Genomic DNA, 13,013 nt, shown 5'->3' on the forward strand with positions numbered 1-13,013 from the left:
CAAAAAGTCATATCAGATGAAAATATTTGATGAGAAAAAGGAGTATTTAAAAAAAACACAACTGATACAAGACAGTGGTTTACATTTAAAGAAAACATCAACTAAATTATACAGTGAAATAATGGTAATAGAGTTTTTTTTTTCTTTTCAGATGTAATGGAAGTGGCAGATTTAATTCATGTTTTGGACACTCTCTAAACATTCTTTTAATTAAGAATATCATTTTGTTTTACCCAAGCACAACACAACTTATGTTTGCGGTATGGAAGAGAAGGGACGTCTTGGGAATGTTCCTGAACCCAAATTAAATCAAAGAGGTCAAAAAGTAAATAAATAAAGCAAACAAAATATTCATTGAAAGTATAGAATTGAACAATATGAAATTAACAATGGAAACCAATAAGAAAAACAAACTATATTCCTAACTAACTAGATGAATATGAGCAGAACTTACAGATCAGTGAATTGTTCCAAAAACCCTTGAACACCTCTGGTCTGACTTTCTCTTACCAGTTGAGTGCTTGCCAATGACTATCATCCTAACTCAAAAATCAGTAGAATTGAGAATACAAGGAACTTTGTAAGCCTATCTGGGAATCAACTTCACTCTACTCTGCGAAGTGAACCTGCAAAACTGTGAATAAAACACATTGATGCTTCCACGGTTGGGAATGCTCATCCCTGGAGCAGTATTCCAAGGACCCCCCTCCCAACCCCCAGTCAGGGTCAGCATCACGTGTATTTGAAGTAAAGAAACCGAATATACCCTTTAAAGGGCCAATCAACACTGCATACCCTAATGATCCTCCCACCAAGCATGTACTAAACTGCAGCTATTCTAGCTTTTCTCACGGCCATCCCGTAGCTCTAGGCACCAGAGCTATTACTGCTGAGGCTTCATCTACCACCCTTTTGAGAGTCTCTTCCTTTTTCTCTCTCTACTTGTCAGCCAACCTTGCTTAAAACCAAATTGACTGCCCTATAGCATCCTACGGAATGTTTTACATTTTTGAATAGCCAGAAATATCTACTTCTGGGGCACTTTCCTTTATCAGGGGTTCACCGAAGTTGCCAATGCTAATGGACTTCCAACTGCTCTGCCTGGTCTGAAATTACAAACATTGCTGTGAAATGTAAATTCTGTCACGTTTAACTCTTGATGTTCTAATCAGTACAGTAGTGTCTTTTTATTTGCTTGTTTTTTTTTAAAAGCACTGTTTCGATATAATGTCATTTTGGTCTTTTAATAACTGACCTTACATATCAAAATGTTTGACTACTTTTGTATATCATTAACAAAACTGGTTTTATAGCATTGTTTGTTAATTGTTAAAATTACATGAACTTGTAGACAATAAACTGCAATCATTTTATGGTTTGACCCATCAGGCTTGCCCAAGCAGTAGTGCACTACTGGTTAAAACGTATTTAAAGTATCTTGACTACTTTGGCTCAATTAGAGAATACTGTATGTACATGTATATGAATGATTTTATATGTTTTCTTCTGTCTGTCAAATGCCGTAGCTGAAGTAGTTACTTCATGAAAACACATTTGATGTGATTATTGATATAAACGCTCTGCATTTAGATACTGTCATATGATGTAAGGATCAAGTTATTTTATTGTTATATCTACAGTATAAAAAAATAGAGAAATCCACAACACTTATCACAACTGACTCTCTTTTTGTCATCTACTAAACAATGACCTTTTAACCTGATAGTAGGTTAATGCTCATGTACCTTTGTGGCACAATTGTTCTGAAATTCTCTCCATTATCGGGTTCTATTAATGCTCAAATCAAGCCTGAAAACTAAATCTTACTCAGTTTTAGAAAATCTATATGTTTAAGGTTACTGTTTATCTATAGTTTGCCATATTTCTAAAATTTCACTCCCTTGTATTGAACTTTATGTTTTAGCATTAAATTAAGCTATTGTATATTCGATTGAGACTGAATACAAAGTTCCACATAGTATAATAAACATCAATACAGATACTTGTTCCCAGTTCCATTCATACCTAAAAGGCACCACCAGTGTCCCATGCATCTGTCCTTAAATCTGCTTCCACTGGTTTGTGACTTGCACACTATCTGTGGAGGGTGCCGAGGAGGCATTATAATAACATGAACAAACCATCTCAACTGGCTCCTGTTAATCAGAAGAAAAGCAACTCAAGCAACCCATTGCGGTCACTTATACTCACAGTTTTTTTACTTTTCATCACTACACAGAACTCATGATTATAGTTTACGTGTGCCGGTGGAATGTGATCTGACTAGTTAAAATAACCAAAAGCTTCATGTGAGGACTGAACTGCTAATATACAATTTACAAAAGTTGTGCCACTTCACCAATTTCTTAGTCAACCTTACAATCACCTCTTCACTATCTTGTGAGCAAGACCATTCCTGGATTTGGTTCAGCTTCTCACACCTTCACATACCTGAAAAGAACAAGCAAATCTTTTCTGCAATATAAAATAACCTTATATTTGGAGGAGCTATTTCACATCCCACATGTATCATACTAAGCTTTGAACCACTCCAGTTCATGTCAAAGCCCAGAGATGAAACCAAGAGGACAACACATTCTGCAAACAGCAGAGATGCAATCCTTAGGTCCCCAAAAATGAACTTTTATCAATTACTTGCTGCATCTTGATATACTCTCTAATGAAAAACACAAACAGGAGTGAAGACATATAGTAACTTTCTCAAGTTAAATAAAGTGAAAACTGAAATCTTAGTGATTGGCAATAATGGATCCAATGAGGCTATTAGAAATAAACTGGATACATTAGAATTAAAAGTCAAGACGGAGGTAAAAAGCTTAGGGGTAATTGTTGACTGTAATCTGAATTTTAAATCGCATATTAATCAGATCACTAGGACAGCATTTTTTCACTTAAGAAACATAGCTAAAGTTAGACCTCTTATATCACTGAAAGATGCTGAGAAATTAGTTCACGCGTTTGTTTTCAGTCGACTAGATTACTGTAACGCACTCCCCTCAGGACTACCCAAAAAAGACATAAATTGTTTGCAACTAGTGCAGAATGCAGCTGCTAGAATCCTAACTAGGAAAAGAAAATCCGAGCACATTTCTCCAGTTTTGATGTCACTACACTGGTTACCTGTGTCATTCAGGATTGACTTTAAAATTCTGCTTATGGTTTATAAAGCCTTAAATAATCTCGCCCCATCTTATATATCGGAATGTCTGACACCTTATATTCCAAATCGTAACCTCAGATCCTCAAATGAGTATCTCCTTAGAATTCCAAGAACAAAACTTAAAAGTGGTGAGGCGGCCTTCCTGCTGCTATGCACCTAAAATCTGGAATAGCCTGCCAATGGGAATTTGCCAGGCTAATACAGTGGAGCACTGGGCGTTCCCGTGGCCTGGAACCCCTGCAGATTTTTTTTTTCTCCAGCCGTCTGGAGTTTTTTTCTGTTTTTTCTGTCCACCCTGGCCATCGGAACTTACTCCTTTTCTATGTTAACTAATGTTGTCTTATTTTAATTTCTTATTTTGTCTTTTATTTTTCTTTTCTTCATTATGTAAAGCACTTTGAGCTACTTTTTGTATGAAAATGTGCTATATAAATAAATGTTGTTGTTGTTGAAGACAAGATGCATGTTAGGTGGAAACTATCTTATGTTAAACGCGTGAAAATAACTCTTGCTCTGTAAATACAGGACCCCAGAACCCCATACGTCTGGTAGTACATATATAATAATGGTTACACAGTCATAAGCTTTTTTCAGATCCATAAAGCACAAGTAGGCAGGACTGGAAAAATACTATGAACCCCAAATAAGGGTGAATAGTTGGTTCACTGCTTCATGACCAGAATGGAATATGCATTGAATTCAAGGTTAAAGGCCTACATCTCCATTCTGGAACCCTGACATACACTTTTCCGGAAAGGCTGAGGAATACAATTACTTGAAAATTAGAACACAGTCTTTCTCTAATTTAAAAAAAAAAAACATGGAGCACCAATATAGTCTGCCATGCCTGAAGCACTGTCCCTGCCTTCCAGCTAAAACTCCCTAACAATACCCAGTGCTTTCAGTATTTTAGGTATGCCTCATTCATCCCATCAGCCTTTTGTTAACTGCACTAACCTCAGTTACAGAGATGGAGTCAACCCATTCAATGCTTCTGTATACCGAGATTGTTTAGGAGCTCCTACTATTGTTTCTACCCCTTGACAATACAGTTTAAACCAGCCCAGATGATATCTTGCTTACCAATCCTGATTCAAATGGATTTGCTGAAAAAAAAGTTTAATAAAATTCTGAAGTTAACAAGTTTATACACATATTTATTTTATGTAGTTTCATAATAAAAAGAAATGTCTTTTTATATACAAGTAGCAGAGTGATGCTAGTACATCATTAAGCAGAACTACATCCAAAACTAAAACAACAACCAACAACAACAATTTATTTCTTGTGTATCCCAAAATCACACAAGTAATGCCTCAATGGACTTTAGCACTCCTAGTTAATTAGAAATATGCCACAAGACATATTTACCTGCTTTGCCAAATGCCATAACTAACTTACCTACTTCATGTAAATGATGAAATGTGAATGCAGCTATAAACTAACTGCTTACAGATTTCTTAATGAGTTATGGGGATCAAGCCTGAACCTCTCAAAATAAAGAGCACGTTGCTTTGCTGTCCAAACAGCACTTGCTAAAAGTCAGAGGGAGGCCCATAAGCTATCATCTATCTAATGTGAAAGGAAACCATGTCAGAGATAATTGCGACTTCTCATTAGCCTACAGGAGATTAAATCAATTTCCCATGTTGGATATACTTAATCTTGCTACTTGTTTACAGCCAGGCCATCAAAATGTGTTCAATCCTTTTCCTTGTTGTAGAATTGCTTTTAGTCTCTTAGAATGGGCAATTTTAATTAACTAAACTGTTTGATGTGTATCTACTTACTGGACAATTTTCATTAAGTAAGCGTTTGCTTTATATTAAGCTAAAGGTTTAAAGCATTTTAACCAAAGGGGTAAAAACTGCCAAAACAGCAGAGTTAAACCACTATACCACTACTAGTACTCAATTATTCTGGTCAATTAGTCAATTCTATCTGCATTTCTCCATCAGGTTTCCATTTTTGAGCAGAAATATGGTCTATGGTGGTCAATACACAGACCATTTATCACTCTAGTGGCTATCCATTTAAGTAAATGAAAAAGGCCAAACAAACATAGCCATATGTGCCTCAGAGCTACTTTCACACTAATTGGCTTAATCCAATATCAAGTCAAGTATCATTAAACAAATCATACACACCTTTTTATCTGCTTGTTTTCACGTCATCTTCCTGGTTATGTATTCTCTGAATAAATAAACTACTACATCAAAAGAAGCGGCTTATTTAAAAAGTATGAAAAGTAATCCCACATACAGTTAACTTTTAGCAACTTCATGTTAAGATTTATCATTTTTTTAATGATTGAAATGCCCTTTATAGGTAGTCTGGGATTGCTTTGTTTTCATAAGATAAAATATAAAGACTTACATATTTTTCATAAACAAAAGATTACCAATTGTGCATGGCAGGAAAAACGCAATCATATTTAAAATTTGAATGCACTGAAAACTTTTGACATATCCAATTTCATCTCATTATTAAAGCACAATTAATAATGTTTTATTGAGTGGTGTAACTGTGAGAACATTACTTATTTTAAAATATCCTGTAAAATTATTATCCATTTGTTTTTATGTACAGGAGTAGTAAGTAAAACCTTAGAAAGAATGTCCCCAGACTTTCAAAAACACCATTAGAAATGAGAAAAATAATCTACATAAAAAGGAGGAAATTAAACAAATTGCTGTTTTAGTAACCTTCAAGCCCAAGTCCAAAAGATACACAGCATGTTGCATCTGAAAAGCACAAAGTTTTAAAAAGTGCCTTGACCCCTGAAATGTTTTCAAATCTTGCTTTGTTTAAATTGATACTGTCATAAAAGAGACCTCTGCTATACTGTATGTCACTAAATACAGTAACGAAAAATAAAACCAATTATGCTGTGTAAATATTCACAATCCTAATATTAATACAGTACTTGTTAGAGAGAAGGGGAAAAGGAATATTTAATGGTCTAATGGTTGTTTACTAACTTTTCATAATCTTAAGAAGTGATTTTCAACAGTAAAACTGACTAATTTGCTCCAACCTCCTTAATTACTTTGACAGTGCTACAAATTTTAACTTTCGACACAAATTCCAAATCAGGTTCAGGTTAAAACTTAGTAGCAAGGGCTACTAAATAACATCTTGGGGATGATGATTCATAATCTTCATTACCAAGATTACTAGGAAAACTGGAAAAAATCTACAGTATGTCTAGGTTTAAGATAACTCAAATATGAGCAATTCATTTTCAGTAAATTTTCTTATACTTCCAACTTTTATATAACCAGTTTCCTCTTCCAGTCCCTCAACAGTTCAAATATCTTAAAATCAAAATTACAAAAATATGTAAAGATCTATTTAAATCTAAATATTTTAACATATTAAACTAGATATTATTAGATGGTCATCCCTTAATCTTACATTGGCTAGAAGAATTCATTGTTAAAATTAACATCCTCCCCAAATTTTAATATCAGTTTCAGAGAAAACCTATAAAAACTGTGAGATAAACATATTGCAATGATTTCATGTATTATAAATCTGATGTATTTAAATGATATTACATTATGTTATAGTGAGAGTATTATGTTCTAATTAGTGTGTTTTTAATGGGACTGAATGTGTTTTGATAACCTGGCCAGGTAACTGAATAGCAATATGGAGGACACGTGCAAGGAAACAGTAGTACAGAAACTGATAATGGAGGAAAAATAACTTAGTTCCTAAAAGACTCAAACTCATTGACATAGATACGGTTTGTCTTTAAGAAAAATAGTTCCTAAACTGTAGAGAAAATTGGACTATCAACGCCAGATACAATTTACCAAGACACAAGTTCTTTACCAGGGTACCTTTCCCAAACTTATATATTCAGGTTCATAAAAAACTTTCTGAGAGACTAAGAGGATGTTTAGTTCCAGTAATAATATTGTTTCATGCTACCAAGTATCAGTGAAAACAGAAACTGCTAGATTAACATTCCTGGCTAAAAACTTACTGCATACAAGAGTTTTAGGTTTTACTTTTATTTACATTAAAAGCTTTTTCTTTTTGCACTTTATATGACAAGTGTTCATTTCTATCTCTGCCTATTATTTTCAGTCAGTCAGTCATTGTCCAACCCACTATATCCTAACACAGTCATGGGGGGGGTTTGCTGGAGCCAATCCCATCCAGCACAGGGCGCAAGGCAGGAACAAATCCCAGGCAGGGCACCAGCCCACCGCAGGGCACACACACACACACACCCACACACATTAGGGACAATTTAGGATCGCCAATGCACCTAACCTGCATGTCTTTGGACTGTGGGAGGAAACTGGAGAACCCGAAGGAAACCCATGCAGACACAGGGAGAACACGCAAACTCCACACAGGGAAGACCCGGGAAGCGAACCCAGGTCCCCTTACTGCGAGGCAGCAGTGCTACCACTATGCCACTGTGCTGCCCACCTATTATAGTGGAAACATTAATTTTGTAAATCAAATGAAGACAAATTTAGTACAGAGGAAACACTTTATAATGCTGTCACAGAAGCACTGTGTAGCATTTTTATTAATCATTTTTGTTTGAGTGAATTGTTCTTTTAGTGGAACTTGTTTTCATGAATACATATTAATATATAATCATCAACATGCCAGTGCGTGTTTTCCTGTTCACAATCTTTGTACGCTATTATTTGCGTTGGAAATTGCCAACAGTAAACAAGCCTCAGTAAATTAGGTAAACGTAAAACTGTGTGTTTTAAATGTATCTATGCCATGTCATTGATTCAGCATTTCTAATTTACTGGCTGGTGGCCACCCAGGCCGATAGATTTTAGCAGAGGAGAAGCACCAGATACATGCTGTTTATCAGCCACCTCTTTTCCACGGTCAGCACCAACTTCTTTCAGTGCCAGATGCTGACCCTATACATGATTTTTTCCAACCATCCCTAATTTATGTTTCAATACATGCAAGATTTCTAACAGTGGAGCTCTTAGATGTTTCTGTGCTGATATATGTTTCCATCCTTTGAGCACCCATGTTTCATATTTAATCTCCCAGGACCCCATTTCTTCTATCATATGGACGTTAGACATTTGTCTAAAAGATTCTGGGCAGGCTTCCCTAGACTTTTTTTAAATTGGTGACTGAGACTATACTACATACTACTACTATAATGAAGGTATAAGCAGTACTTCTCTATATTACCACTCTCCCTCAAAATGTTTCTCCTTAGATGACTCAACTCAAAGTTGAGAATAACATATTTCAATCAGAATTTCAGACAAAAGATGCAAGTCAACCATTGGTAAAATAAATTACGTGATCAAAGCATGGTGTAAATTTTAACTAAAAACTGTACCTCAAAATCACTACCTTGATTTAAATTATCTTAACTACACACAGGCCAAAATCCTAATTGTGAATAATGCAGTCAATCATACACCATTGATTGGCTACAATTAATGGAGGGATGCATATTTTATAAATATATGAAAGTATGAGTATTGTTGCCAAATAACAACCATTAGTATTTATATTTTTCATTAAAGTAAAAGTCTTTTGCAAAAGTAAAGTAAAAGCAGATGAGATGATGTAATGTCTTGCATTGGAAAAAAGCATTTTACCCATATATTAAAATTGTATTTAGTGTTTTTAGACAAATGTATTCACATCACACTCAAATGAAGAATGTTTGATTAACAGTATTTTTAAATAGGCAAATTTTATTACTTATTAGTTATTCTAATGTCTCCAAACCATAGAATATGATTATCTGCTCCTAGAATTTGTTGTGTCTTATGACAGTTTTTGCAATACCTTCCTGTTTTATCATGATTAAACTTTGTACTAATGTTTATTTTGAACAACTATACCTTTGCTTCTACCAACCACGTAAAAAACATGAATCCATAATTGAGATAGCCCAGCTCTCAAACAAAGCTGAATATCTTGTTCCACAAAACTCTAAACGCACATACTGCCCAACCTGTCAGACGAAGGATATTGCAAAGATGACACTGGCTAAGATTTGGTGTAAAACATACATATTTACAATATACAAAATATATGCAATATAGTCAGGGAAGCCAATTTTCATTTTATGTACTACTACAAAAATATAAAAATGCTTAGGAAATATGTTTACAATAAGTAATTAATATTTTAGACAACCAATACTTTAATATTAGGAAGATAATTCCACTGAACAAATATTCAGTTACAAAGTACTGTGATTTGTTTTCACATTTACTTTGCATTACCATCAAGAGTAGATTGTAAAGGTCCAATTCTTCCCATTCTGCGGCTTCTCCACACATGTCTAGCTGATGGAACATAAAGCTGTGTAACCTAACATTGCAGCAAAAAAAAAAATAAATGAAAAAACAGGTATCTTATCATATAGTTTGGTATTCTCATGTGCCAGAATCAGGCAGGATGAACTAGACAGCAGTTCAAAAACATTTTAGACAACTACTTTGCCTTTGAGCGTACAGGTAATTGATTTAATTGTCCCCTTTTACATAATGCAAGTTGTACAATATCACATAAAAAGTTTTTACACAATCATTATAAAAAATCTGTAAGCAGACTTAAGTAGACACTTTGTCACACTGTCAAATACCATGGAACCATTAACACACAATTTGTTGATAGTTGTAGAGTTTTAGGCAAGTATATAAACAAATACAAACATAAAAAATAAAAGACATTAAATGTAAACAAACGTGTTATCTAGTTGAATTTAAATTTCTCTAGAAGCACACCATTTCAGTGTGCTTATTCTATGACAACTGTTGCTTTCATGCTATTTAGTGTTAAATGAATAACATAGGAATTAAAACTACAAATAGAAAACAGAAATACCTTATCAGCTCTTATATTAACCTCTTCAGACAGCCAGTGCTCAGAAGGACAGAAATGCCTTCTTATATCACGTGCCTTCAGCATTTTTACCAGGTTGGTTATGACCTGTAAGATGTACATATTTACTGTTAATATTACTTACATACAAGTCCTGTTCAGAATAGCAGCGTATAGTATTAAACTGTTTCAAAACTATTATGTTTCATTTAAGTCTGTATAAATTGTAGTCTATTGTTTTACACCTGTAGCAAATCACAGAAATAATCCTGTGAAAATCCCAAACTATCTCCTTAATGGCAAGATTTAGCAATAAAAACAGAAAAGTTCATTCATCGTGTCACCACTCAGTAAGTACAGACCATCTCATAGACAAAGAACTCATGATAATTTGCTTCAAATGTGCAATCTGTGCTGAGCAGAAATAAGACAGAAGTCAATGTAAAGAGACCACCAATCCTGTGAGTTAGATGCATAGATTGTCTATGATCTGTTACATCTTCAAAATGACATTGTTTTACTTCACCAGTTACTACAACAAAGACTGACAAAGAAAGATAAAGAAATTAAGCTTAGACAACTGCTAAGTCATAACATTATATGGTTGCTGCACAAATGCAGAGGGTTCAAATTCACATCATGTCATTTACATTCTCTTATAACAGAATGTTTATCTTGAACTGACAATTCAAGTTGCTGGAGGAAACTAAATGTTTTCATATACCTACTTTACTAAAAACAAAGAGAAACTAAAACTGTAACTTCCTCATTTTGTGTCACTAAACTGAACCAGAAAATAAATATTAGATTGGCCACAATATTAATGTTAAATTGAGTGCCGTTTCTGACTGGTATGATTAAGTATGGGCATGACAAAGATAGTGATCTCAAAAAGCAGGCTGATAAAATATACCACTGAACAGATATTTATTTTCTGTGGAAGGCAAGACACACATAAAACAAAGGAACTATACCAAAGACATGAAAGGTTTGACAAGCAGGAAAAGATCATTTAGTCCATCAGGTTAATTTGATTAGCTAAATATTTTTCATCTAGAGAAGAATACATTTTAAAAGTTGCCAATTTTCTTCTTCAACGACATAACTTTACTGATCTTTTTAATTACAATTTTTACCTCCTGATAGTTGTATTGACAACATTTTGTAAGAAGATGTGGATACATAACTAAGATAAACTAAAAAGTTACTATTTAAGTATTTAAATTTATACATCTCTTTGGTAATTCACAGTGGAAGCTGATGTGCTGTGTCCTGGACAAATGAAAAATCTAAAGACAATTTCTTAACACTGTTAAAATTTAAACCTTCCCAACTACGCAAACAAATCCCCAACTTAAATGAATCAAGTCACAAAACAGTCAAATTCTTTGATTCTGCAATGAAAAACATATAAAACAAAGAAGATATACATTTTATTAAGTAACTTAGACTTCCTTTTTATTAGGTAATAACCCAGCTGCAAATTAAGGATGAGGTAAATAAAACACAGATAAGCCTTGCTATCATGCAGTTTTTATGCAGTATCTTTCCTTTCAAAATTTTATTACAGACCACATAAATTCTTTAAAATTAAACTACTACAAAACCATAATTAGTTTTATTTTATGATTTTTTCCTACCCACAGTAGTGACCACTAAAAAGGCACTTTGAACATTACATCATTAGTGCACCATTTATGGGTAGTATAAAAGAAAAATGACTTAAATTGTCTGTAAATGTCCAACATCATTAATTAAGCAAAAACTGCTTTCATCAGCTTCTTTGAGGGAAGACTGCTTGATGTACATGCTGTTCTGCATTTACAAGGAACATGGGGCACATCTTTCCAAATTACTAAATTAAGCACATTTGCTTCCATAGAAGATAAAATGACTAATCTAAAAGTCATACACTGAGAAGATAGTTTATTAAGGGATGAAGGTCAGAAGTAACATTGATGGTTGTACTATACTGCATATCCCTGATACAAAATTATTTTAAAGTAAAAACAGTACACCACAACTCCTTTATGTTCAAGAGTAATGCATTAATTAAAGTAGTATTCTCTAATTAATTTTTCACTTATGCAGAGGGGGTGAGTTTGATGTATTACACTATTGTATTGAGAACAATTGTACTTCATTTCTGTAACTTCAACTTCACTCTTTAATCCCTGTAATAGCACATTAAGTAGTAACAGTGTACTAATAACTATTTTGATTTCAAGGAGAAATGTATAAAGGGTAATAGGCTGATTGCGAAAAATGGAAAAAAGATTTGGGATTTTAGCAGGTGTACTATTCATTTACAATGTACGAAAAAGTTAAACAATTCAGTTGAATGTGGACAGTTAAAAGATGAAACCACAAGATATAGAACAATGCTTAACAGTTCTAGATATGTAAAAAACTAATTTAAAATAGTGTACAAAAATATTAAAAAAACCCTGACATATACTTCTAGAAAATGGATCTACTAATTAAATAGTCTATATACTTTAAATGAAATGACACTTTTACAAATGAAAAATAAACAAAGTCTACCAGCAACGTATTGCAATACATAAAAGGAATTAAGAAGAACAAAAACTAATGGTTTGGTGTTCAGTTTTTTTGTTGTTTTTTTTTATTTTTGTAAATTGAGCTCTGGATTGCAGTATCTCAGTATAGTCTGCATTGCTGATAATACTTACTGTAGGTGAAAAGGTTGTGTTACTATTAATACTGTTATAAAGTGTGGTGTAATAATGAAAACAAATTTAGAAGGATGCTAATGCATAAGATGTTTTAAAATAACTTTAACACCACTTTGGATCAAGTGAAAACTTTTCAAGGAATTAAGCAATTTATGTCTATTATAATACAGGAAAACAAAGAAATTTACAGGTAATCAACATTACACAGAAAGTCTGACAAATGAAGAGTCCATTCACTCCATCACGCTTGTCATAATAGTCAACCTCTAAGCTGTCCACGCTTAACA

At 33.6% G+C, this 13,013-nt stretch overlaps 1 protein-coding gene across 1 annotated transcript in view; it reads right to left on the reverse strand.

The window, feature by feature from the left end:
* The window catches only part of ube3c (ubiquitin protein ligase E3C), a 238,629-nt gene that overhangs the window by 103,418 nt on the left and 122,198 nt on the right, over positions 1-13,013 (reverse strand). Inside the window, exons 15-16 of the mRNA XM_039753616.1 lie at positions 10,034-10,138; positions 9,430-9,517 (exon numbers count right to left, since the gene is read on the reverse strand). Coding sequence (XP_039609550.1) covers positions 9,430-9,517; positions 10,034-10,138 — 193 coding nt within the window. The remainder of the gene's footprint in view (positions 1-9,429; positions 9,518-10,033; positions 10,139-13,013) is intronic.

The sequence above is a fragment of the Polypterus senegalus genome, chromosome 5 (assembly GCF_016835505.1).
Source record: "Polypterus senegalus isolate Bchr_013 chromosome 5, ASM1683550v1, whole genome shotgun sequence".
Classification (NCBI taxonomy): domain Eukaryota; kingdom Metazoa; phylum Chordata; class Cladistia; order Polypteriformes; family Polypteridae; genus Polypterus; species Polypterus senegalus.